Source organism: Oncorhynchus masou, chromosome 11, assembly GCF_036934945.1.
Source record: "Oncorhynchus masou masou isolate Uvic2021 chromosome 11, UVic_Omas_1.1, whole genome shotgun sequence".
Lineage (NCBI taxonomy): Eukaryota > Metazoa > Chordata > Actinopteri > Salmoniformes > Salmonidae > Oncorhynchus > Oncorhynchus masou.
The window spans coordinates 20,712,423-20,736,869 of NC_088222.1; the positions used below are offsets into that span (position 1 = coordinate 20,712,423).

The window sequence follows — 24,447 nt, forward strand, 5'->3', positions numbered from 1 at the left end:
CTGACTTTGTCTGTGTTATCTAATGGAAACCGGTGGAGCCAGAGCGTTGTTGTCTAAATAGATTCCTTTCCTAGACTCCTTTCCTTTTGTCACCTGAAAACACTAGAAATATGAGACCAATATGAATGGAACCTTACCAGTCCTTCAGTGTTCATGAAGGAAAATCATCAGCTATTAATTTGGCAAACATTGTCCAAAGTGGGATACCTTTGTCTTCTCTCCTTCGCCTGCACTGATCTGAAAACACTGGATAGATGAAAGCAGGCCTACTAGACTAGAGGACAAGATACCGTTTTTGTTAGTAACATCAGCTCAGCAACAACAACCATGAAAAATTATGATAAACTCAAAAGTTGTATCAGAAAATCAGTTTTATCAATCACGATGACATAACTGCTCACATAACATGGTGATATTACCAGAAGCAGATTAATATAATATATACATATCAGAATAGGAACTAGATGCTAGTCATGTTTGCTTTTATGCAGGATTACCCTTTTAAGTTAATTGCTTTTGACAATACACTAGGTAATAGAACTTAAAATCCATTAAAAACATTTAAATGTTTTCTTACATTTGTGGCAATTAGAGGTAGGCAGAGGCATGCATTTAGTACTGTGTAGAAAAGGTGAGTGTACCACAACCTTGAGATTGTTGTTTATGTCAGTAATGTACTGTATAAATGACACAGCTAACAATAAAGCTATTTTGTTTGTTTCACAGTTGAAATAGATAAATACATATTATATTCTGTTTGTAGTGAAAGACCTACAAAAAATGGTTTCAAAATCATTACGTTGATCATAAGGTGTTTTTAAAACACTTACAACATATAAAACATAATGCTTAAAAAAGAAACACAGAAGAACAAAACCTTTTGGGAATATTCTAAATATATTTCAAATAAGGTTAATGTGGGTGCTTCAGCCACAAATAGCACTAGCATGAACAGTTGGATTCATTATAAATGCATAATAAAATAAAAAATAAATACAATAGTTTTTTATCAGTCATTACATCTAGATTCCCTCTGTCATAATGTGACAGTTTACCCTCCCCTTGCACACTGCCACAATAACGTGAAGTACAAAAGTAAGTACGGCAATAGAATGATCATATATTTGTGTTGTTGTTAAAAGAAGGCAGTCATGGTAGCTCAATAGACAGTAAGTACTTGCAAGCTGTCTCTTGATGTTTTGTCCCGCTGTTCCATTACAGCCAAAGTTCTGTTCAGATGGTCCAGGTCAGGATATGATGTCATGTCACCAAGAATCCAAACTAGGTTTACTGTGTATCCAATCACAAACCACTGCAAAGGAGAAAGACAGACATGTTATGGAACGTGTGTAAGTGAAAATATTGTAATATTTCTATACAATAGCTTTATGTTTTGCAGCACAGTGTTTTGTCTGGTAAATGCACAATGACAAAATGGCCATGTTAAGGGTTGTTCAGGATGAATTCTCATGTCATGTAGGTCTCCACTAAGTTTCTACAGGGACAACACATGTTTTGCTCCAGAGGAAATAAGTTGTCCTCCACTGGAATGTGATTTATGCATGGTTAGCTGATATGGGGCTAATTTTAGGGTCTTATTGACATACAAGTTCAAGGAGGCTGAAGGAGAGGTTGTTGCAAGGAATAACAAGTGGATAATTGTTTAGATAAACAGCAACACCTAGTTCTCATCTCTCGTGCAGTGGTTCCCAACCTTTTTTTGAAAACTGTGCCACAACTTGATGGGATAAAATATCCTCCGGCACACCTAAAATTTCCATATTAATTTATTTAGTGGTGATGACCTCCATCTCATTTGATCCATACAGCAAATCATCTAATTCCTGTGACAATGTTTTTATATACAGTTGAAGTTGGAAGTTTACATACACCTTAGCCAAATACATTTAAACTCAATTTTTCACAATTCCTGACATTTAATCCTAGTAAAAAAATCCCTGTTTTATGTCAGTTAGGATCACCACTTTATTTTAAGAATGTGAAATGTCAGAATAATAGTAAAATTATTTATTTCAGCTTTTATTTATTTCATCACATTTCAAGTGGGTCAGAAGTTTACATACACTCAATTAGTATTTGGTAGCATTACCTTTAAAAATTGTTTAACTTGAGTCTAACGTTTCGGGTAGCCAGTCCCTCCTGCAGCAAAGCACGCTCACAACATGATGCCACCACCCCCGTGCTTCACGGTTAGGATGGTGTTCTTTGGCTTGCAAGCCTCGCCCTTTTCCCTCCAAACATAACGATGGTCATTATGGCCAAACAGTTCTATTTTTGTTTCATCAGACCTGAGAACATTTCTCCAAAAAGTACAAACTTTGTCTCCATGCGCAGTTGCAAACCGTAGTCTGGCTTTCTTATGGCGGTTTTGGAGCAGTGGCTTCTTCCTTGCCGAGTGGCCTTTCAGGTTATGTCGATATAGGACTCGTTTTACTGTGGATATAGATACTTTTGTACCCGTTTCCTCCAGCATCTTCACAAGGTCCTTTGTTGTTGTTCTGGGATTGATTTTCACTTTTCACACCAAAGTCCGTTCATCACTAGGAGACAGAACGCGTCTCCTTCCTGAGCGGTATGATGGCTGCGTGGTCCCATGGTGTTCATACTTGTGTACTATTGTTTGTACAGATAAACATGGTACCTTCAGGCGTTTGGAAATTGCTCCGAAGGATGAACCAGACTTGTGGAGGTCTAAAAAATCAAATCTGAGGTCTTGGCTGATTTCTTTTGATTTTCCCATGCTGTCAAGCAAAGAGGCACTGAGTTTGAAGGTAGGCCTTGAAATACATCCACAGGAACACCTCCAATTGACTCAAATTATGTCAATTAGCAATTAGAAGCTTCTAAAGGCATGACATCATTTTCTGGAATTTTCCAAGCTGTTTAAAGGCACTGTCAACTTAGTGTATGTAAACATCTGACACACTGGAATTGTGATACAGTGAATTATAAGTGAAATAATCAGTCTGTAAACAATTGTTGGAAAAACTATAGTTTTTCCAACAACATAATTTGCAAATAAATTAATTAAAAATCCTACAATGTGATTTTCTGGATTTCTTTTTCTCATTTTGTCTGTCATAGTTGAAGTGTACCTATGATGAAAATTACAGGCCTCTCATCTTTTTAAGTGGGAGAACTTGCACAATTGGTGGCTGACTAAATACTTTTTTGCCCCATTGTATGGCTTTTTCATTGCAACTCTGCCTAGAAGGCCAGCATCCCGGAGTCGCCTCTTCACTGTTGACGTTGAGACGGGTGTTTTGAGGATACTATTTAATGAAGCTGCCAGTTGAGGACTTGTGAGGTGTCTGTTTCTCAAACTAGACACTCTAATGTACTTGTCCTCTTGCTCAGTTGTGCACCGGGGCCTCCCACTCCTCTTTCTATTCTGGTTAGAGCTAGTTTGCGCTGTTCTGTGATGGGAGTAGTAGATAGCGTTGTAGGAAATCTTCAATTTCTTGACAATTTCTCACATGGAATAGCCTTTATTTCTCAGAACAAGAATAGACTGACGAGTTTCAGAAGAAAGGGCTTTGTTTCTGGCCATTTTGAGCCTGTAATCGAAACCCACAAATACTGATGCTCCAGATACGCAACTAGTCTAAAGAAGGCCCGTTTTATTGCTTCTTTAATCAGAACGACAGTTTTCAGCTGTGCTAACATAATTGCAAAAGGGTTTTCTAACAATCAATTAGCCTTTTAAAATTATAAACTTGGATTAGCTAACACAACGTGCCATTGGAACACAGGAGTGATAGTTTCTGATAATGGGCCTCTGTACGCCTGTGTAGATATTCCATAAAAAATCTTACGTTTCCAGCTACAATCGTCATTTACAACATTAACAATGTCTCCACTGTATTTCTAATCAATTTGATGTTATTTTAATGGACAAAAATAAAGTTTTCTTTCAAAACAAGGACATTTCTAAGTAACCCCAAACTTTTGAACGGCAGTGTATGCATAGTCACTTCACCCCTACCTACATGTATAAATTACCTCAAACCTGTAACCCCGCACACTGACTCGGTCCCGATACCCACTGTATATAGCCCTGTTATTATGTTACTTTTTATTATTTTTTACTTTATTTGGTCAATATTTTCTTAACCTTTCTGGTGCAGGCGTTCCGCTAGTGACCCACCTCGACAACATCCGGTGAAATTGCAGAGCGACAAATTCAAAATACAGAAATAGTCATAAACCTTCATAAAAAATACAACTCTTATACATCGGTTTAAAGATTAACTTCTTGTTAATCCAGCCGCTTTGTCAGATTTCAGAAAGGCTTTACGGCAAAAGCATACCATGCGATTATCTGAGGACGGCACCCGCTTACAAAAGCATACAAACATTTTACAACCAAGTAAAGGAATTACAAAAGTCAGAAATAGCGATAAAATTGATCACTTACCTTTGAAGATCTTCATATGGTAGCAGTCACAAGTGTCCCAGCTACATAATAAATGTTTGTTTTGTTCGATAAAGTCCTTCTTTATATCCCAACAACTCAGTTTTGTTGGCGTGTTATGTTCAGTAATCCACTGGCTCCAAGGCGGTCAATACATGCAGACGAATACATCCTAATAGTACTGGTAAAGTTTGTCGAAACATGTCAAACAATGTTTATAATTAATCGATCATATTTCAACAGGACAATAGTGTATTCAATAGAAAGGAAAAACAACGAAGGGCGCGCAATCGGTCACATGCGCAAACCAGCTCTGCATTCTTCCTCAGTCCACTGACAAAAAGGGTCTCATTCTTCTTCACTATTCAGAAAACAAGCCTGAAACAATGTCTAAAGACTGTTGACATCTAGTGGAAGCCATAGGAACTGCAATCTGGGTCCTAACCATTTAGATACTCTATAGGCATTTAATTGAAAATACCCACATCAAAAAAATCCCACTTTCTGGATGGATTTTCCTCAGGTTTTTGCCTGCCATATCATTTCTGTTATACTCACAGACATTATTTTAACAGTTTTGGAAACTTTAGAGTGTTTTCTATCCAAATCGACCAATATGCATATTCTAGCTTCTGGGCCTGAGTAACAGGCAGTTTACTTTAGGGACACTTCTCATCCAGATGTCAAAATACTGCCCCCAAGCCATCTTCTTGAACTGCACTGTTGGTTAAGGGCTTGTAAGTAAGCATTTCACTGTAAGGTCTCCCTACACTTGTTGTATTTGGCGCATGTGACAAATAAAGTTACTAACTCAGTAAAATTCTCTGAAATGGTTGCATGTTGCTTTATATTTTGGTTCCGTGTATTATCTGAGCAGCATTGGAGCACCAAGTCCAAATTCCATGTGCATTCAACAGGTCACATTTAGAAGTGAGTGTTCAAAAAAATTGTCAAGATTGGGAAAAGTTTTGCGGCACACCTGAGAGTTCCTCAAGGTACATCAATTAAAAAACACTAATCTAGTGTTCTCTTCTCTTTTTCATAATGGTACAAAAAATAACCTAATCTTTTTAGGCCTGAGACCTTTAGGGATGTAATCCACCATGATGGGGATCCATCTGTTACTCAGTGTTTTATGTGGCGGGGTTTGCCAGTGGCAGATTGAAGGTCTATGACTACCACCTGCTAACAGCTCCCCCTGGGAAAGGGAAAAGGGAAGGCGGGTATCTAGTCAGTTGTCCAACTGAATGTATTCAACTGAAATGTATCGTCCGCATTTAACCCAACCCCTCTGACTCTGGAATGTGGACTGGGGATTAGTAACGTGACTTCCCAACAGACATCAATTGGAGGATGAGTGTTCCCTTACTCAAACTAAGCAAAAATTCCAAACATTTTTTTTACACAGGACAAACAATGCGCTAAACATTGGACTTAGTCATAGACATACAAGTGTGTAGGTGACAGAGCAAGGGATAATCTCAGACAACTGTAGAGTACATCCCTATCACTGTTGCTATTCACTCTTACCAGGTCGCAATCGTGTCAATAGCAGCCTTTCTTCTCTTTCTTTCTGTTGTCTCTCCTCTTCCTCCTCCTCTTCATTCTCACTGTTGCAGTGGCCCTCCCTGGTCCTGCCCCCTGCAGCCTCTGCCTCCCTCCCAGCAGCACTGGCCCGTAGGCCTACCAGCCGATGGTGGATGGCCACGTACAGGCGAGCCACGTCCCTGGCGCTGGCCTGAATGAGGAACACCCGAACAGCCTGAGTCTCCATGTCAGTGGCCGTCACCTGGAGGTTCCGGCGGGCAGGGCGACGTAGGTGTGTGTGTGGCCAGAGCTTGGTGTTGAGGATAACCTTGAGACTGCCCTGGTGCCTCATCACTGTTTTGATCAGAGGGCGACAGGTGTAAGAGATTTACTGAGGATGAGAAACATTAAGAAATCTCAGAAAGACGTGCAGATGTTGATCAGAGTGATGGGAATAATAAACTACCTCATGGTAAACTCACCTATCCTGGACTGAAGCCCTCTTTTGGTCCCTGATGCTAGATCATTGAGTCGCAGGACTCCTCTTCCTCGCTCAGTCCATGACGGAGTTCCTTTTTCCAGGACAAACAGTCTGCAGGTCAGCTAAAAGAAGAAAAAAATTGAAAAGGTACACCACTGTCTTTAGCAATATCAGAAGGCATTGGTCACTTCCTATTTCAACATAATGGTCACATTCCCCTGCTCAGACATTGCATGCCACGTTATCGACTGTGCCGTCAGGCACCAGGCATTGCAAGATCTGGCATGAGTCAGTCCTATAGGTCTTCACCTGGACCACATTGCTTTCCTTCTCCTCCCCAGTGAACAGCTGAACCCGCCTGAGCCTCAGCATATGCTGCCTCCCACAGGATGCTGTGTAAGCTGCAGCAGACTCCCTCAGACTGCTCCACACAGCACCTATCAGCAAACACAGACAGAACCTCAGCTGCAGTTCTGAAAGGCATCCACTAAGAGGCAGTCAATCGCTATTAGAACAGAGGTGCACAACTCTAGTCCTCTATGGCAGGGTTACACAGGCGGCCCAGTTCTAATATTTTTCTACTAATTGGTCTTTTGACTGATCAGGTCATCTCTTTTCCCAATAATTGGGCAAAAGATCAGAATTGGGCTGCCTGTATAAATGCAGCCTTGGACCACAGTCTTGGTGGATCAGCAGACACTGTGGCCATTAAGGTACTGGCTATCGAGGACCAGAGTTGTGTACTCATGTAAAAACACTATGACCCGCTTAATGATTTACCTTTATAACTTGACTCAGAGGTGGAAGACTCAGAATCAGAGCTGCAATCAGAATCTTCACTGCTAGGGGATTTCTGTGGTCTCTATATGAGGGTGAGAAAGTGAGAGCATTTCTGTAAATATGATGTGTTTGGTAACACAGTTAAACTAATAAAAATGTGATGACATCATATATTTCATAGTCATCCTATGCAAATTGCTACTGTATAAGTACAATATATATACAAAAGTATGTGGACACCCCTTAGTAGATTCGGCTATTTCAGTCACACCTAAATCGAGCACACAGCCATGAAATCTCCATAGACAAACAATGGCAGTAGAATGGCCTTACTGAAGAGCTCAGAGACGTGGCCCCATCATAGGATGGTGTCATAGGATTCCAACAAGTCAGTTCATCAAATTTCTGCCCTGCTAGAGCTGCCCCGGTCCACTGTATGTGCTGTTATTATGACATGGAAATGTCTATTGGCCTAAATGTTCACAGAACATGAACACCGAGTGCTGAAGCGCATAAAAATCATCTGTCCTCGGGTGAAACACTCACTACCGAGTTCCAAACTGCCTCTGGAAGCAACATCCGCACAATAACTGTTTGTCTGGAGCTTCATAAAATGGGTTTCCATGGCCGAGTGGCCGAACACCAGCCTAAGATCATGCGCAATGCCAAGCGTCGGCTGGAGTGGTGTAAAGCTCACCGCTATTGGACTCTGGATCAGTGGAAACGCGTTCTCTGGAGTGATGAATCACGCTTCACCATCTGGCAGTCAGACGGACGAATCTGGATTTGGCGGATGCCAGGAGAACGCTACCTGCCCAAATGCATAGTGCCAACTGTAAAGTTTGGTGGAGGAGGAATAATGGTCTGGAGCTGTTTTTCATGGTTCGGGCCCCTTAGTTCCAGTGAAGGGAAATCTTAAGGCTACAGCATACAATGACATTCTAGTCGATTCTGTGCTACTAACATTGTGGCAACAGTTTGGGGAAGCCCCTTTCCTGTTTCAGCATGACATTGCCCCCATGCACAAAGCGAGGTCCATACAGAAATGGTTTGTCGAGTGAGGTGTGGAAGAACTTGACTGGCTTGCATAGAGCCCTGACCTTAACCCCATCGAACACCTTTGGGATGAATTGGAACGCCGACTGCGAACCAGGCCAAATCGGCCAACGTCAGTGCCCGACCTCACTGATGCTCTTGTGGCTGAATGGAAGCAAGTCCCTGCAGCAATGTTCCAACATCTAGTGGAAAGCCTTCCCAGACGAGTGGAGGCTGTTACAGCGGCAAAGGGGGGACCAACTCCATATTAATGCTCATGATTTTGGAATGAGATGTTCGACTAGCAGGTGCCCACATACTTTTGGTCATGTAGTGTATGTCAGTGGTGCTTGCTGAACTCACCAAGACTCTTTCACTCATGTTTTCCCCAAACACAAACTGGACCCTGTCTGAGGTGGTACCGTCTGGCTTCGATCTGTGGAGTGTGAACCAGAGGTCAGCAGGTTTAGAATCACTGCTGGGAACTAAACCCCTAGACCCCACATAGCTCTGACAGGAAAACTCTGTAAGGTCTCTGGATTGAAGCAAGACTGTCCAGTCCTGGGTCTGGACTGAAAATTAACACGTAACCCGAAACCCCTGGTTTAACTAATCCATGCCTTGACCTGGAGTGGGTAGCCCTCAATTAGAATGTCAACTGTCAAATATACAGTTTAAAGTGGCTGTGAGGCTGTAAAAATGAAATATTGCACAGACTTGACCCAACCAGACACCCTGCATCTTTACTGTTACATTAACTAGGTCCTCTGCGTACCTGTGAACTTGGTAGGGTTTCTTTTGATGTAATAGACCAACAGTGGAGGAGCAGTCTGTTGAGATGCTGGAGACATCATTTGAAGGATCATGGCTCACCTGTGGGAATGGGACAAAAAAACAATGCCTTTTCCAGCATGATGGAGCACCTTGCCATAAGACAAAAGTGATAGCTAAGTGGCTCGTGGAACAAAACCTCTATTTTGGGTCCATGGCCAGGAAACTCCCCAAACCTTAATCCCATTGAGAACTTGTGGTCAATCCTCAAGAGGCGGGTGGACAAACAAAACCCCACAAATTCTGACAAACTCCAAGCATTAATTATGCAAGAATGGGCTGCCATCAGTCAGGATGTGGCCCAGAAGTTAATTGACAGCATGCCATGGCGGATTTCAGAGGTCTTGGAAAAAAAAGGGTCAACACTGCAAATATTGACTCTTTGCATCAACTTCATGTAATTGTCAATAAAAGCCTTTGAAACTTACGAAATGCTTGTAATTATACTTCAGTATTCCATAGTAACATCTGACAAAAATATCTAAAGACACTGAAGTAGCAAATTCTCAAAACCTTTGGCTACGACTGTACATTGGATTGGTACTTTCTTGAGTCAAATAATTCAACACAATGCTTGTGTAAATAGAAAATAAAATACATTTTGAAGCCATAAGCTATTATATAATTGAGTGTGTTGATGTAGCAAGTTTGGGAGTAGAGAGAAAGCGATTTAAGCATTCAGAGAGACCTTAACAAAAAAAACATTGCACAATAATTTCCAATAGACAGAACTGATTCAAACTGGTTTTGGTGTTTGGGTTTATAAACTGGCAGTGAGTGAATAGGTTTCTCTGAGAAGAGTATGTGGGTCCCTCAGGCAATGACACAACCCCAACTAATAATAATTTTATTATTGAAATACTTTTAGGCCTGAGAGAGTTCTCTTTTAATGTTTTACCTGAGAGAGTTCTCTCGTTTCACTCTGTGTGAGGGGGCGAAGAGAGTTGTAGAATACCTCAGATAGGTGTGGCTGTGAGGAGCTGTTCCAGGGTTGAGGGGCGAGGAGACGTGCAGGCTGAAGTAATGACCTTCTGACCCTGTTCAGAGGTGTCACTACACAGAAGATGAGAGGAATAGAAAAGGAGGGAAGGAGAAGGAGGAGTAAAAAGAGACTTAAATCAAATTCTGTCCTTCAAAGTCAGTCTTACGATCAGGTATGAATAAAAAATATACTAAACTGAGCATTCGGAAAGTATTCAGACTGACTTTTTCCACATTTTATTTATTTATTTAATTTCATCTATATTTAACCAGATAGGCCAGTTGAGAACAAGTTCTCATTTACAACTGCAACCTGGCCAAGATAAAGCAAAGCAGTGCTACAGAAACAACAACACAGAGTTACACATGGGATAAACAAACGAACAGTCAATAACACAATTGAAAATCTGTATACAGTGTCTGAATGAAGTAAGGAGGGAAGGCAATAAATAGGCCATAGTGGCGAAGTAATTACAATTTAGCAATTAACACTGGAGTGATAGATGTGCAGATGAGGATTTGCAAGTAGAAATACTGGTGTGCAAAAGAGCAGAAAAACCAATATGGAGGTAGGTAGTTGGTTGGATGGGCTATTTACAGATGGGCTGTGTACAGCTGCAGCGATCGGTAAGCTGCTCTGACAACTGATGCTTAAAGTTAGTGAGGGAGATATAAGTCTCCAGCTTCAGTGATTTTTGCAATTCGTTCCAGTCATTGGCAGCAAAGAACTGGAAGGAAAGGCGGCCAAAGGTGGGTGTTGGTTTTGGGGGTGACCAGTGAAATATACCTGCTGGAGCGTGTGTTACGGGTGAGTGTTGCTATGGTGACCAGTGAGCTGAGATAAGGCGGAGCTTTACCTCACAAAGACTTATAGATGACCTGGAGCCAGTGAGTTTGGCGACAACTATGTAGCGAGGACCAGCCAACGAGAGCATACAGGTCGCAGTGGTGGGTAGTATATGGGGCTTTGGTGACAAAACGGATGGTACTCTAATAGACTGCATCCAATTTGCTGAGTAGAGTGTTGGAGGCTATTTTGTAAATGACATCGCCGAAGTGAAGGATCGGTAGGATAGTCAATTTTACGAAGGTTTGTTTGGCAGCATGAGTGAAGGAGGCTTTGTTGCGAAATGGGAAGCCGTTTCTAGATTTAAGTTTGGATTGGAGATGCTTAATATGAGTCTGGAAGTAAGGTTTACAGTCCAGCCAGACACCTAGGTATTTATAGTTGTCCACATATTCTAAGTCCGAACAATCCAGAGTAGTGATGCTAGTTTGTCAGGTGGGTGCGGGCAGCGAAGATAATGCATTTAGTTTTACTAGCATTTAAGAGCACTTGGAGGCCATGGAAGGAGTGCTGTATGGCATTGAAGCTCGTTTGGAGGTTTGTTAACACAGTGTCCAAAGAAGGGCCAGATATATACAGAATGGTGTCATCTGCGTAGAAGTGGATCAGAGAATCACCCGCAGCAAGAGCGACATCATTGATATATACAGATAAGAGTCTGCCCGAGAATTGAACCCTGTGGCACCCTCATAGAGACTGCCAGAGGTCCAGACAACAGGCCCTCCAATTTGACACACTGAACTCTATTGGAGAAGTAGTTAGTGAACCAGGCGAGGCAGTCATTAGAGAAACCAAGGCTGTTGAGTCTGCCGATAAGAATACGGTGATTGACAGAGTCGAAAGCCTTGGCCAGGTCGATGAAGACGGCTGCACAGTACAGTCTTTTATCGATGGTGGTTATGATATCATTTAGGACCTTGAGAGTGGCTGAGGTGCACTCATGACCAGCTTGGAAGCCGGATTGCATAGTGGGGAAGGTACGGTGGGTTTCGAAATGGTCGGTGATCAGTTTGTTCACTTGGATTTAGAATGTCTTGGGTCTAGAATGTCTCCCCCTTTGAAGAGGGGGATGACCGCGTCCACTTTCCAATCTTTAGGAATCTCAGACGATACGAAAGAGGGGTTTTAGGGGTTGCAACAATGACGGCGGATAATTTTAGGAAGAGAGGGTCCAGATTGTCTATCCCAGCTGATTTGCAGGGATCCAGATTTTGCAGCTCTATCAGAACATCAGCTGTCTGGATATGGGTGAAGGAGAAGAGGGGAGGCATGGGCCAGTTGCTGCGGGGGGTGCAGAGCTGTTGGCCATGGTTGGGGTAGCCAGGTGGAAAGCATGGCCAGCCGTAGAGAAATGCTTATTGAAATTCTCGATTATCGTGGATTTATCGGTGGTGACAGTGTTTTCTAGCCTCAGTGCAGTGGGCATCTGGGAGGAGGTGCTCTTATTCTCCATGGACTTTACAGTTTTCCTTAACTATTTGGAATTAGTGCTGCAGGATGCAAATTTTTGTTTGAAAAAGCTATCCTTTGCTTTCCAAACTGACTGTGTATATTGGTTCCTGACTTCCCTGAAAATATTCATATCGCAGGGACTATTTAAAGCTAGTGCAGTACACCACAGGATGTTTTTGTGCTGGTCAAGGGCAGTCAAGTCTGGAGTGAACTAAGGGCTATATCTGTTTTTAGTTCAACATTTTTTGAAAGGGGCATGCTTATTTAAGATTGTGAGGAAAGCACTTTTAAATAACAACCAGGCATCCTCTACTGATGGGATATCCTTCCAGGATACCCAAGCCAGGTCGATTAGAAAGGCCTGCTCGCAGAAGTGTTATGTTACAGCGTTATTCTTAAATGAATTAAATAGTCATCAATTTACACACAATACTGCATAATAACAAGGCAAAAACAGGTTTTTAGAAATGTTTGCAAATGTATTAAAAATAAACTGAAATATCACATTTACATAAGTATTCAGACCCTTTACTCAGTACTTTGTTGAAGCACCTTTGGCAGCTTTTACAGCCTCGAGTCTTCTTGGGTATGGCGCTACAAGCTTGGCACACCTATATTTTGGAAGTTTCTCCCCTTTTTCTTTGCAGATCCTCTCAAGGTCTGTCAAGTTGGATGGGGAGTGTTGCTACACAGCTATTTTCAGGTCTCTCCAGTGATGTTTGATCAAGTTCAAGTCCGGGCTCTGGCAGGGCCACTCGAGGACATTCAGAGACTTGTCCTGAAGCCACTCCAGCGTTGTCTTGGCTGTGTGCTTAGAGTTGTTGTCCTGTTGGAAGGTGAGCCTTCACCCCAGTCTATGGTCCTGAGCGCTCTGAAGCAGGTTTTCATCAAGGACCTCTCTATACTTTGCTCCGTTCATCTTTCCCTCGATCCTGACTAGTCTCCCAGTCCTTGCCTCTGAAAAACATCCCCACAGCATGATGCTACCACCACCATGCTTCACCATAGGGATGGTGCCAGGTTTTCTCCAGATGTGACGTTTGGCATTCAGGCCAAATAGTTCCATCTTGGTTTCATCAGACCAGAGAATTTTGTTTCTCATGGTCTGAGAGTCCTTTTGGTGCATTTTGATAAACTCCAACCAGGCTGTCATGTGCCTTTTACAGAGGAGTGGCTTCCGTCTGGCCACTTTACCATAAAGGCCTGATTGGTGGAGTGCTGCAGAGATGGTTGTCCTTCTGGAAGGTTCTCCCAAGTCCCATCTCCACAGAGAAACTCTGGCGCTCTTTCAGATTGACCATTGGATTCTTGGTCACCTCCCTGACCAAGGCCCTTCTCCCCCGATTGCTCAGTTTGTCCGGTCGGCAAGCTCTAGGAAGAGTCTTGGTGATTCCAAACTTCTTCCATTTAAGAATGGAGGAGGCCACTGTGGTCATGGGGACCTTCAATGCTGCATATATGTGTCTTGACACAATCCTGTCTCGTTGCTCTACAGACAAGTCTTTCGACCTCATGTGGGACCTTATATAGACAGGTGTAACTTTCCAAATCTTGTCCAATCAATTTACCACAGGTGGACACCAATCAAGTTGTAGAAACATCTCAAGGAAGATCAATGGAAACAGGATGCACCTGAGCTCAATTTCGAGACTCATAGCAAAAGGTCTGAATACTTACAGTAGAAGTCGGAAGTTTGCATACACTTAGGTTGGAGTCATTAAAACTTGTTTTTCATACACTCCACAAAGGTCTTGTTTATTAACTATAGTTTTGGCAAGTCGGTTAGGATATCTACTTTGTGCATGACACAAGTAATTTTTCCAACAATTGTTTACAGACAGATTATTTCATTTATAATTCACTGTATCACAATTCCAGAGGGTTAAATGTTTACATACACTAAGTTGACTGTGCCTTTTAAACAGCTTGAAAAATTCCATAAAATGATGTCATGGCTTTAGAAGCTTCTGAAAGGCTAATTGACATCATTTGAGTCAATTGGAGGTGTACCTGTGTATGTATTTCAAGGCCTACCTTCAAACTCAGTGCCTCTTTGCTTGACATCATAGAAAAATCAAAAGAAATCAGCCAAGACATCAAAACATTATTGTAGACCTTCACAAGTCTGGTTAATCCTTCGGAGCAATTTCCAAATGCCTGAAGGTACCACGTTCATCTGTACAAACAATAGTATGCAAGTATAAACACCATGGGACCACGAAGCCGTGGAAGGAAAAACATTCTGTCTCCTAGAGATGAACATACTTTGGTGCGAAAAGTGCAAATCAACCCAGAACAACAGCAAAGGACCATGTGAAAATGCTGGAGGAAACCGGTACAAAAGTATCTATATCCACAGTAAAATGAGTCCTATATCGACCTAACCTGAAAAGCCACTCAGCAAGGAAGAAGCCACTGCTCCAAAACCGCCATAAAAAAGCCTGATTACGGTTTGTAACTGCACATGGGGACAAAGATTGTACTTTATGGAGAAATGTCCTCTGGTCTGATGAAACAAAAATAGAACTGTTTGGCCATAAATACCATAGTTATGTTTGGAGGAAAAAGGGGGAGGTTTGCAAGCCGAAGAACGCCATCCCAACCGTGAAGCACGGGGGTGGCAACATCATGTTGTGGGGGTGCTTTGCTGCAGGAGGGACTGGTGCACTTCACAAACTAGATGGCATCATGAGGGAGGAAAATGATGTGGATATATTGAAGCAACATCTTAAGACATCAGTCAGAAAGTTGATGGGTCTTCCAAATGGACAATGACCCCAAGCATACTTCCAAAGTTGTGGAAAAATGGCTTAAGGACAACAAAGTCAAGGTATTGGAGTGACCTTCACAAAGCCCTGACCTCAATCCTATAGAACATTTGTGGGCAGAACTGAAAAAGCGTGTGCGAGCAAGGAAGCCTACAAACCTGACTCAGTTACACCAGCTCTGTCAGGAGGAATGGGCCAAAATTCACCCAACTTATTGTGGGAAGCTTGTGGAAGGCTACCCAAAACGTTTGACCCACGTTAAACAATTTAAAGGCAATGCTACAAAATACTAATTGAGTGTATGTAAAATTCTGACCCACTGGGGAAAACTTCTGACTTCAACTGTATGTAAATAAGGCATTTCTGTTTTTAATTTTTAATAATTTAGCAAACATTTCTTAAACCTGGTTTTGCTTTGTCATTATGGGGTATTGTGTGTGGATTGATGAGTTTTTGTAAAAATGTTGAATCAATTTTAGAATAAGGCTGTGAGGTAACAAAATGAGGAAAAAGTCAAGGGGTCTGAAATCTCACCGAATGTATTAGTATGTAGAATAGTGATTAAGTGTGGTTTGTACGTTGTTTAGATATCTTGGCCATGTTCTGTTATAATCTCCACCCGGCACAGCCAGAAGAGGACTGGCACCCCTCATAGCCTGGTTCCGCTCTAGGTTTCTTCCTAGGTTTTGGCCTTTCTAGGGAGTTTTTCCTAGCCACCGTGCTTCTACACCTGCATTGCTTGCTGTTTGGGGTTTTAGGCTGGGTTTCTGTACAGCACTTTGATATATTAGCTGATGTAAGAAGGGCTATATAAATACATTTGATTTGACATTTGATTAGATAATTAGAGGTATTTTAGCACATCAAAATGTAAACATAAGACCAGAGAATGGATATTTGCCTCTGTTTGGGGAAATGTTGGCCCGGTTGCACAGATTTGAAGGCATGAAGACATTTGATCTTGAGACTAGGAAAGAGCGGAGAGGAGATCCGTCAGAAGAGTTCACACAGACAGACATATCATATATGATTAAAGTTAAAACGTGCTCCACAATTATGTCAAAGTGACCACCAGACTTGGCCAACAATGAGCAGTGAGGGTTCCACGGTACCAATAGTGTGTCATGTTGGTGATTTGTGATGAGCAGGTGAGGGCTGCAGTGACAGAGTGAAACTGAAACGGATCAGGGGAAAGAGATACTGGGAGCTGCATTGAAGTGGCTGCTGGGAATCTATACACATTTTTTTTCTAAAAGGGTCCTTCGGCTGTCCCCGTAGGAGAAGCAATTTTGGTTCCAGGAAGAACCCTTTTTAGTTCCAGGTAGAACCTTTTTGGTTTCCAAATATAACCCTCTATAGAAAGGGTTCTACCTGCAACCAAAAATGGTTCTTCAAAGGGTTCTTCTATGGGGACAGCCAAAGAACCCTTTACATGGATGGTGTGACTGGAATGTATGGACCTAGAGGAAATACTGGCTGTATGCCCTAGGGGACAGTACGCTGTATGCCCTAGGGGACAGTACGCTGTATGCCCTAGGGGACAGTACGCTGTATGCCCTAGGGGACAGTACGCTGTATGCCCTAGGGGACAGTACGCTGTATGCCCTAGGGGACAGTATGCTGTATGCCCTAGGGGACAGTATGCTGTATGCCCTAGAGGACAGTATGCTGTATGCCCTAGAGGACAGTATGCTGTATGCCCTAGGGGACAGTATGCTGTATGCCCTAGAGGACAGTATGCTGTATGCCCTAGGGGACAGTATGCTGTATGCCCTAGGGGACAGTATGCTGTATGCCCTAGAGGACAGTATGCTGTATGCCCTAGAGGACAGTATGCTGTATGCCCTAGGGGACAGTATGCTGTATGCCCTAGGGGACAGTATGCTGTATGCCCTAGAGGACAGTATGCTGTATGCCCTAGGGGACAGCTTAGAAAGGATGGATGAAAGGATAGAGATAATAGAGAGATGACAGGTCTTGTGTAAGGGGTGCGGTTGTTTACCTGGAGGCGGTGGGGGAAAAGAGTGGGAATTTGTTCGCACTCGTCTACTGCTGTCACAGGAGGCTGTCAGAGACGCAGAGAAAAAATAAAAGTACTGTTAACCAGCAGCATTGTGTATATACTGTAGATGAAATGTCAGTAGAGATTGTAAAAAAAAGAAAGAAAAAAAAGAATATTTTTTTTGCCTTTATCAAAGGAGAGTAACACTGAGGAACAGGAATTAGAATTCAATCCTCAAATGTTTACGTTTGGTGGTAATAATACCATAATATGTATATGTATATATGTATTTTTTTAATAGAGTAGGCAGACAATTTCTGCAAATTGATATTTCTGAACACTCACCTTTCCTCATTCTACTGTTAGGATTAGGGTATGTGAAGGATCGGACTCGTTTGTTTGGACTGATTCCCACAACTATTGGAGACCAAGCCAAGTACACATAAATATATTACTGCCAATGCAATAGAAAGCAACAGAGATTCATCAAAATATTTGCTCGTTATGACATGCAGCAGACATAATGCTGACCTGATCCCTCCTCCCATCTCTCTGCTCTCCTCTGTAGAAAATCAGTTCAGAAAGAAAGTTCAGAAATAAAAACTAATGATACATATTCTTCCATTACATGTTTCTGAATGTATCCTTTTGATTAGCAACTGCTTTTTAATAATGCATGCGCATCATCTGTCAACATGTTACCCTTCAGGATATGATTCAGATTACCTTCATGGATAGCGTGAAAGACTTCTGAAATACGAACACCGGTGGGGCAAGCATCGTTTTCTCTGTGAAAAGACAGATTATAGCACAGTTAGAGAATTATCCTTGTTGAAGTTTGATACAGCGACTGAGTCATTATCCATGAGTGAATCTTAGCTAAACCGTAACTGAGTTAAAAACGTTTACTTAAATTCAAATAGGAAAACACTTTTCCTAATTTTGTTACTGAAACCACAAAGACGTAACCAGGGAAATGACTTGAGACTGTGATCTGTCGTTACACACTGTTCTGCCAAGACACTAAAATGCAAAGTTAGGAAAATCAACAGTAGCACTGTTCTGAATTTAAGAGTAGTTTCCTACTACATGTATTATTCCTCAATTAACCCTCAAAACACACAGCCAACTAAACAAGGACCCAAAAAGCGGTGAGATCTCTAGGCTCGCCCACAGTTCTGACCACAGTTCTGACTGGAGATGTCCATCGTCATCCCACCCCAATGTATTATTCTAATCAATGGAGGCTTTGACATCCAAGGCCTCTTATGTAACCACACAGCCTGACAACAGGCCCTGGACGCTGGGGACAAGCCCACTGTGGCAGGGCTGAGTGATGGGATAGCAGTGGAGGTGTGAGCCAACTATGCACCAGACGCCAAGGCTTGGCTCTGGGTCAAACTGACTGAGACTGGCCCAGACCTGTATGGAGGCTATAAATACACAGGGACTCTGTCACTGATCTGACCTCATATGATCAACTCAGCTTAGAGTCAATTATTAATGTCTTGTGGTGTGCTAATTCACATGTGGAGATTTGCCAGTGCTGTGTCAGTCAGTGACTGTGTTCACTATGGGCATGGAGAAAGATGGCATTCACACTTCACAGTCAGTGACAGATGATCACTTGGAATTCACCAAAGTCCATGGTGTGAGCAGTCTATTCTAAAGACAACTGACGGGTCAGATGCAACTGATTAATGTGTCCTATATACTGATGATTAACATTGAAACGTGTTTGCTTTTTGCATTTATGCAGTTGTTCAGCTTTATTTGACAGATAAAAAGTACAGTAATGGGTCAATGGAGGCTATTTCTACCACAAGCCACAGTAATCCTGTCTGTGACCTCCTGGGGAAATCAGAGCAAGCTCTACTTATTAACTCTACAGTCCAACTCTAAAAGCTTCCAGTCACATGACCTACTGTAGACAAACAGCAGGGCACCACAAATGGAATTGCAATTAGTTTACACAACACTCCAACAGTCAAGTGGTGCCAGAGACAAGTGCCTATTACTCTGAATGTAACAGCATAGAAGGGTGATCATCAGTGTATAAGGTAGAGTGTTTTTGCTGAGTGTAAATAGGAGCACTGTGTATCCCCCCTGACACATAGGTGATGCCATCGCTACTGTGGGAAAATACTTATTCACTGGTCAGGTACCGTACTACTCACAGTTGAGTTTGGTCACCCCAGACAATGCAAATATACAGTAACAATTAAACCCATTGCATCTCCTCCATCTCAACTCTTCTTTCCCGAATCTCCACTAACCTTTCCTACTCTTCTCTCCTTCTCTCTCCTTTTCATCCCCCCATATCCTATCTTCTGTCTGGGCAGACAGTGTCTCAGTTACCATAGGTCTGAGTGTCCAGAGGTCAGACAGCCCCGGACCTCGGCTGAGGGCCATACGTAACAGACGTCATGAGAAAATCCTGACATGATGCACACTGTCAGTCTAGCGCCAGAGAGCAGGCAACTCTTTATGACAGCCGCTCTTTTTCCACATCACGGATTGAAAGGGTCATTACATAAGTGAGAGAGGAGAGTACTAAAGAAACACGTTTCATGAACAGACATGCTTGCCATTTATGAAATGAAAAATAAATTAAGCTAGCTTCCTTTCTGCTTAAAAGAGCATTCCTTGGAATATTGCTGACAAGGTCTGTCTATACATTAATCAATTTTTACATTTTTATTTTCTCAAAGAGAAAAAACCCTAACATGCTTGTATCTGGTAGAAAAACCTGAGGAGCACTGCAAACTAAGGCAAGACCCAATCACTCAGAGACGAGGACCATTAAATGGTGATCTATGAAGATTGACATCAATAGAGATGCACATGCCCTGTTCATGCTCATTGCAGGAGCGGATCATAAATATTTCCTGAGGCTTCCCAAAGAGAATTGATACTCACAGGTAGACCATTCTATTGCAGACTTTATAAGGAAGGCACAACTAACTAGTCTTTATTGTATGAAGACCTCAACAGAGCCTTTCAGCAGCAGGTACTAAAAAAACAGTAGGCCTACTCTAAAAGTGAATCATGTAATTTTTCCATGGTAATACTTTCATTTGGTTGGAATCTGTTTTCTGTACAGATTTTGAATAAAATATTGTTTAATGTCCCCTAGTTTCAGGATTTGGAAGGCACAGAGGAGAGATTGAACTGTTTGTTGAGGAGAGATTGAACTGTTTGTTGAAGTATGTTTTGTTCTCTCTGTCCTCTGCTAGTGGTAACTTAACGGGCCTGTAAAGAAGCAGTGAGCTTCTCTTCTGGCAGACGCTAAATATGCCATAAACACCACTGCCAGCAGTGGCAGGGCTCCACAAACCACTGCCCTGAGAAAGAGACGCACAGGAGAGCCCATTAAACACACACATGCACGCACGCACATTTTCTCAAATTTCCTTGTCTCTGTTAGGAGCAGGAGTGGGTTGGTGCGGGGGGCACTCCCCCTAAAAGCTGCCTCAAACTAGGCTACTCTGGTCTCAATCAGAATGTCACTCCGGGGCTGGGCGGGGTTAAAGGGGCAGAGGAACAGGGGGAAAAAAATCACTCCGCCATGTCACAACCAGCAGCTGCCCACACAACACTCACGTGGGGGGACAATGCTTTGCTCCAAGCCCCCACCAAGCCCCATCCCCTTCATAAAGCTGCCTTGCCTCCCCCTGTCTTCCCCCTAGTTGAGCGTACCTACTGTCAATTGTTATGAAGACAGCCTCTATTCACACACGTGCTGGCTGTGGGCCCAAGTGGGGTTTCAGTGGTTCCAGCAACCGTTCTCAGATCTTCCAAACGAGAGCAACACAACAATAGCTCAATCTAGCATAACATCTGGGCTTCATTTGGGGAGCTGGGGTAACATAAGGACAAAACAACTTGAAAGACCACGTGGCCAGCATACAGTTGCATCACAGCCTTATGGTCAGACAGATGGTTACAGACATGGATATAAACCAGTCAGACAAAAACAGCATTATTCTTCTAATAGAAGAATGTGAGTTCTGGATTTGGGAACTCAACAAAACAATATTTACAGTGTGAATTTCAGCCACAAGCCTGAACTAATAAATGTCACCCACCAGTGCAATACACCAGGCGTTTTCCCTCTTACCCTACGAAGTCCAGTGCCTGCTGGTTTTCTGTTCTACCTGATACTTAATTGGACCTACCTCGTGTCCCAGGTCTTAAATCAGTCCTTGATTAGAGGGGAATAATGTAAAAAAAGCGGAACAAGCGTCGATGTCTATTCCTGAACCAACTCAGTGGCCTTGTGGTTAGAGTGTCTGCCCTGAGATTGCAAGACTGAGAGTTTGATCCCTGGTTGAGTCATACCAAAGCTGTAAAATTGGGACCTGATGCGTCTCTGCTTGGCACTCAACATTAAGGAGATAGATTGGGGCTAAGGCCCTGTGATAGAGTAGTGTCCTGTCCAGGGGGTGTCCTTGTACGAAGGCTTGTGCAAGGCTACTTACTCTTTCTGATAAAAGAGAGGGCTTTCCTAATATATATATATAGGGACCTCACACTGTATGAACACAGATACCATTTTAGGAAAACGTTTGGGGCCTTCTGTTGAACAGGAAATGCTGCAAGGAAAATCTTAACTCTGCTGGTGCCCCAGATTCCAGCCATGGACCTCCTGCAAAGGGTCTAACACATGCAAGCACACACACACAGAGCTCCCCCTGGATGCTGTCTTACTCCTGAGCCCATAAGCCAGACTGGGCCTCTAACAGGCTATTATAAGGGGTGCTTCACCACCATAGGAATGCAGGGCTACTTACAACAACTTCCAACTATGGGAACGGGCATATCTAACTCACCGAGGCCTCAGTCACACCCTCATGAATCACTTGTCATATCTCTGTTAGCTCTGCAGCTCTGAACGAAAACAGACTTTTACTGAGAAATTAGGAGAAAATAAGATCTTACCGGATTGAATGTCCTAAGAGCATTTGATTTCCCTGGGAATATCAGGAATTATTTGTAATTTATTGATGATCTATTGTGCTAATCTTTAATAATTTGGTTACCTCGATGGCCTCTTAACTCGACCTTAATAAACACTATCTCAGCCTGTTTATTATTTCCCCTACAGCAAACAGCGGGGCTAAACATGGTTACCATTGAAAGTACCGGTAACAAGACAGTATTTCTGAACTTACTGAGAGCTATACATCCAAATCACTCTAGTTAAGGCCCCCAGGAAAACATTCAAATCCAGAACTTCTGGTTAACTGCTCTGCTTCTCTTGTAGATGTTTTTTCTTCTTCTCCACCTAGCAATAGAATAATCTAGTATGTTTCGTCACTTCAGTCTGAAACATGAACAGACATGTGATTGGAAATCTAAAAGAGGACGGTGGGTGCCTATAACACTAAACTATAGGGACTGTAGTTTGGGTATGGGGGAGGGAGGGGGGATATCTCAGTGTTCACGCTGGAACATGAGAAAGAGCCTAGTCATTGTCCATTACCAGAGCTAGCTAGTTTGGTAGCTTGGTGGAGAAAACTGGAATTAGCTCGCCTGACCTGGTCCTCGTTTTCATTAGTGGAGTCTATAACCTCAAGTGGGGGGTAAATAATAACCACTCCCCCTGGGATGAGATGCGATCACGTCTTACACATACAGCACTTCTCCAATGCACTCACTTCATCCCTGATTCCTGACACATCCCACTGTGTTACACCAGGGTGACAGAGCTGCAGATGACAACCCTGCAACCATAGAATGTCAACTCATCCCTATAGGTTAGACATGAATGTGCAAAAGGTTACAGGCTTGGTTCAAAAGCAACACGTACCAAGCTATACCTGTATTATAAATGTACCAAGATCCAAGCTAAAACTGTATTATAAATGGACCAAGATCCAAGCTAAAACTGTATTGTAAATGTACCAAGATCCAAGCTATAACTGTATTATAAATATACCAAGATCCAAGCTATAACTTTAATATAAATATACCAAGATCCAAGCTATAACTGTATTTTAAATCAGGTAAATGACAGAACCATACATTCATCCTCCTGCATTGTTTTCCAGAAAATCAACAGGCCTGAGCTAAGAACCTGTCCAGAGCACACATATACTGTGTCCATGCTTCTGTGCATGTGTGCTCTATGAAGTTAAATAAGATAAGAACCCTAGAGATATTGCATCAGGATACAGTGTGTGTATGTATGTATGTATGTATGTATGTATGTATGTATGTATGTATGTATGTATGTATGTATGTATGTGTGTATGTGTGTATGTGTGTGTTCATTATGAGTGTCGACTAAATATTTATGTCACTACTAAAAGAGCAAAGAAGAGCAATGATATGTACATGTGCTAAGGTAAACAATTGTGTATTTTTCCAAATATTTTTCTGTGAATGAGTTTCATGTTTGCAGTAGGGCCTACTAAGATCAAGCTATAAATAAACCTCAAAACCGGAGAGAGACAGGACTCTTCAGTGTGCATTTAGTATTTCAATTATGATTAGTAAGGCTGCTGTGTTTTAAAATGCCCATGAAACCAAATATATGTGAATATATGGGGAATATTAATCACACGTGGCATTATGGCACTAAAAACATAATCTCAAAAAATAAAAACAAAACCTTGATTATATTAAGGTCTACAAATCTATTCATATTATTATCTAGCAGTCAAGATCTGTTCAAGACACTTTAAAAAAGTGAGACGCAATGACAACCATACCGTTTAACTCCTCAGCTCCGTCCTGCGCGCATCCTCCATCCCCAGAGTGATGCCACGAAGAGGTGTTCCCCATCAGCGGTCTGGCGGTGACAGCTCCTCCCGCTCCACACATACTGTCCGCGGGCTCCATCGTACAGGACGGCTTTTCATGGAAGTCCGAGACAGGCATCATTGAATAACACCCTGAAATATCTTCGTTCGGGGAAAGATTCCCTCTCATTCTTCGGATCTGAAGAGGTGATAAACCACCGTAGTAAAATAAACACAACCTCAAGAAAATAAAGAAGAATCCAGATAAAGGTGGCGATTTGCTCCTTTGGTGTCAAAAGCTTGATACTCCTGATTTGTTGATTTTGGCACTCTCCAGTCAGTTGTCTGTCGCGTAGCCTTTGCTGCGTGTTTAAATGAAGTCATATCCCGTGTTTACTACCGAGCATGGCTCCTGGCTGCTTGTGAAATGTGGGCGTGGTAAGGCTTGAGTGATTTAGCCGGGGCAGCACCCTCAATCAGTTTGTAGCGCTAAATTCACTCCTCTTATGCCATTAAAAACATTTCCCAAAAATACAAATAAATGCTATTCTGAGCAATCATA

At 42.3% G+C, this 24,447-nt stretch overlaps 1 protein-coding gene across 3 annotated transcripts; it reads right to left on the reverse strand.

The window, feature by feature from the left end:
• Positions 1 to 353: 353 nt before the first annotated feature.
• Positions 354 to 24,298, reverse strand: LOC135548299 (ran-binding protein 3-like). Of its 3 annotated transcripts, none has more exons than XM_064977751.1 (14): positions 23,856 to 24,298; positions 17,866 to 17,927; positions 17,671 to 17,701; positions 17,485 to 17,556; positions 17,140 to 17,202; positions 16,039 to 16,104; positions 10,045 to 10,142; positions 9,034 to 9,131; positions 8,622 to 8,694; positions 7,224 to 7,305; positions 6,753 to 6,880; positions 6,445 to 6,565; positions 5,966 to 6,316; positions 354 to 1,312 (listed from the first exon to the last, which is right to left on the reverse strand). In XM_064977751.1, exons 1-14 carry the CDS (start codon positions 24,073 to 24,075, stop codon positions 1,266 to 1,268), a joined length of 1,512 nt encoding a protein of 503 aa, XP_064833823.1. In that variant the 5' UTR covers positions 24,076 to 24,298; the 3' UTR covers positions 354 to 1,265. The 3 variants fall into 3 exon arrangements, with proteins under 3 accessions (XP_064833823.1, XP_064833822.1, XP_064833824.1); XM_064977750.1 differs by having other exon boundaries at positions 9,988 to 10,142; XM_064977752.1 differs by lacking the exon at positions 16,039 to 16,104 and having other exon boundaries at positions 9,988 to 10,142.
• Positions 24,299 to 24,447: the final 149 nt, after the last annotated feature.

Bases quoted from the DNA above. Each gene is read 5' to 3' on its own strand.
- LOC135548299 (XM_064977750.1), bottom strand. From the start codon at position 24,075: ATGAGAGGGAATCTTTCCCCGAACGAAGATATTTCAGGGTGTTATTCA. The intron at 10,143-16,038 runs GCAAATATCCAT...TCTTCTGTGTAG, and splicing joins CAACATTTCCCCAAACAGAG to TGACACCTCTGAACAGGGTC. The intron at 9,132-9,987 runs GTAAAACATTAA...CCATTCCCACAG, and splicing joins AAACGAGAGAACTCTCTCAG to GTGAGCCATGATCCTTCAAA.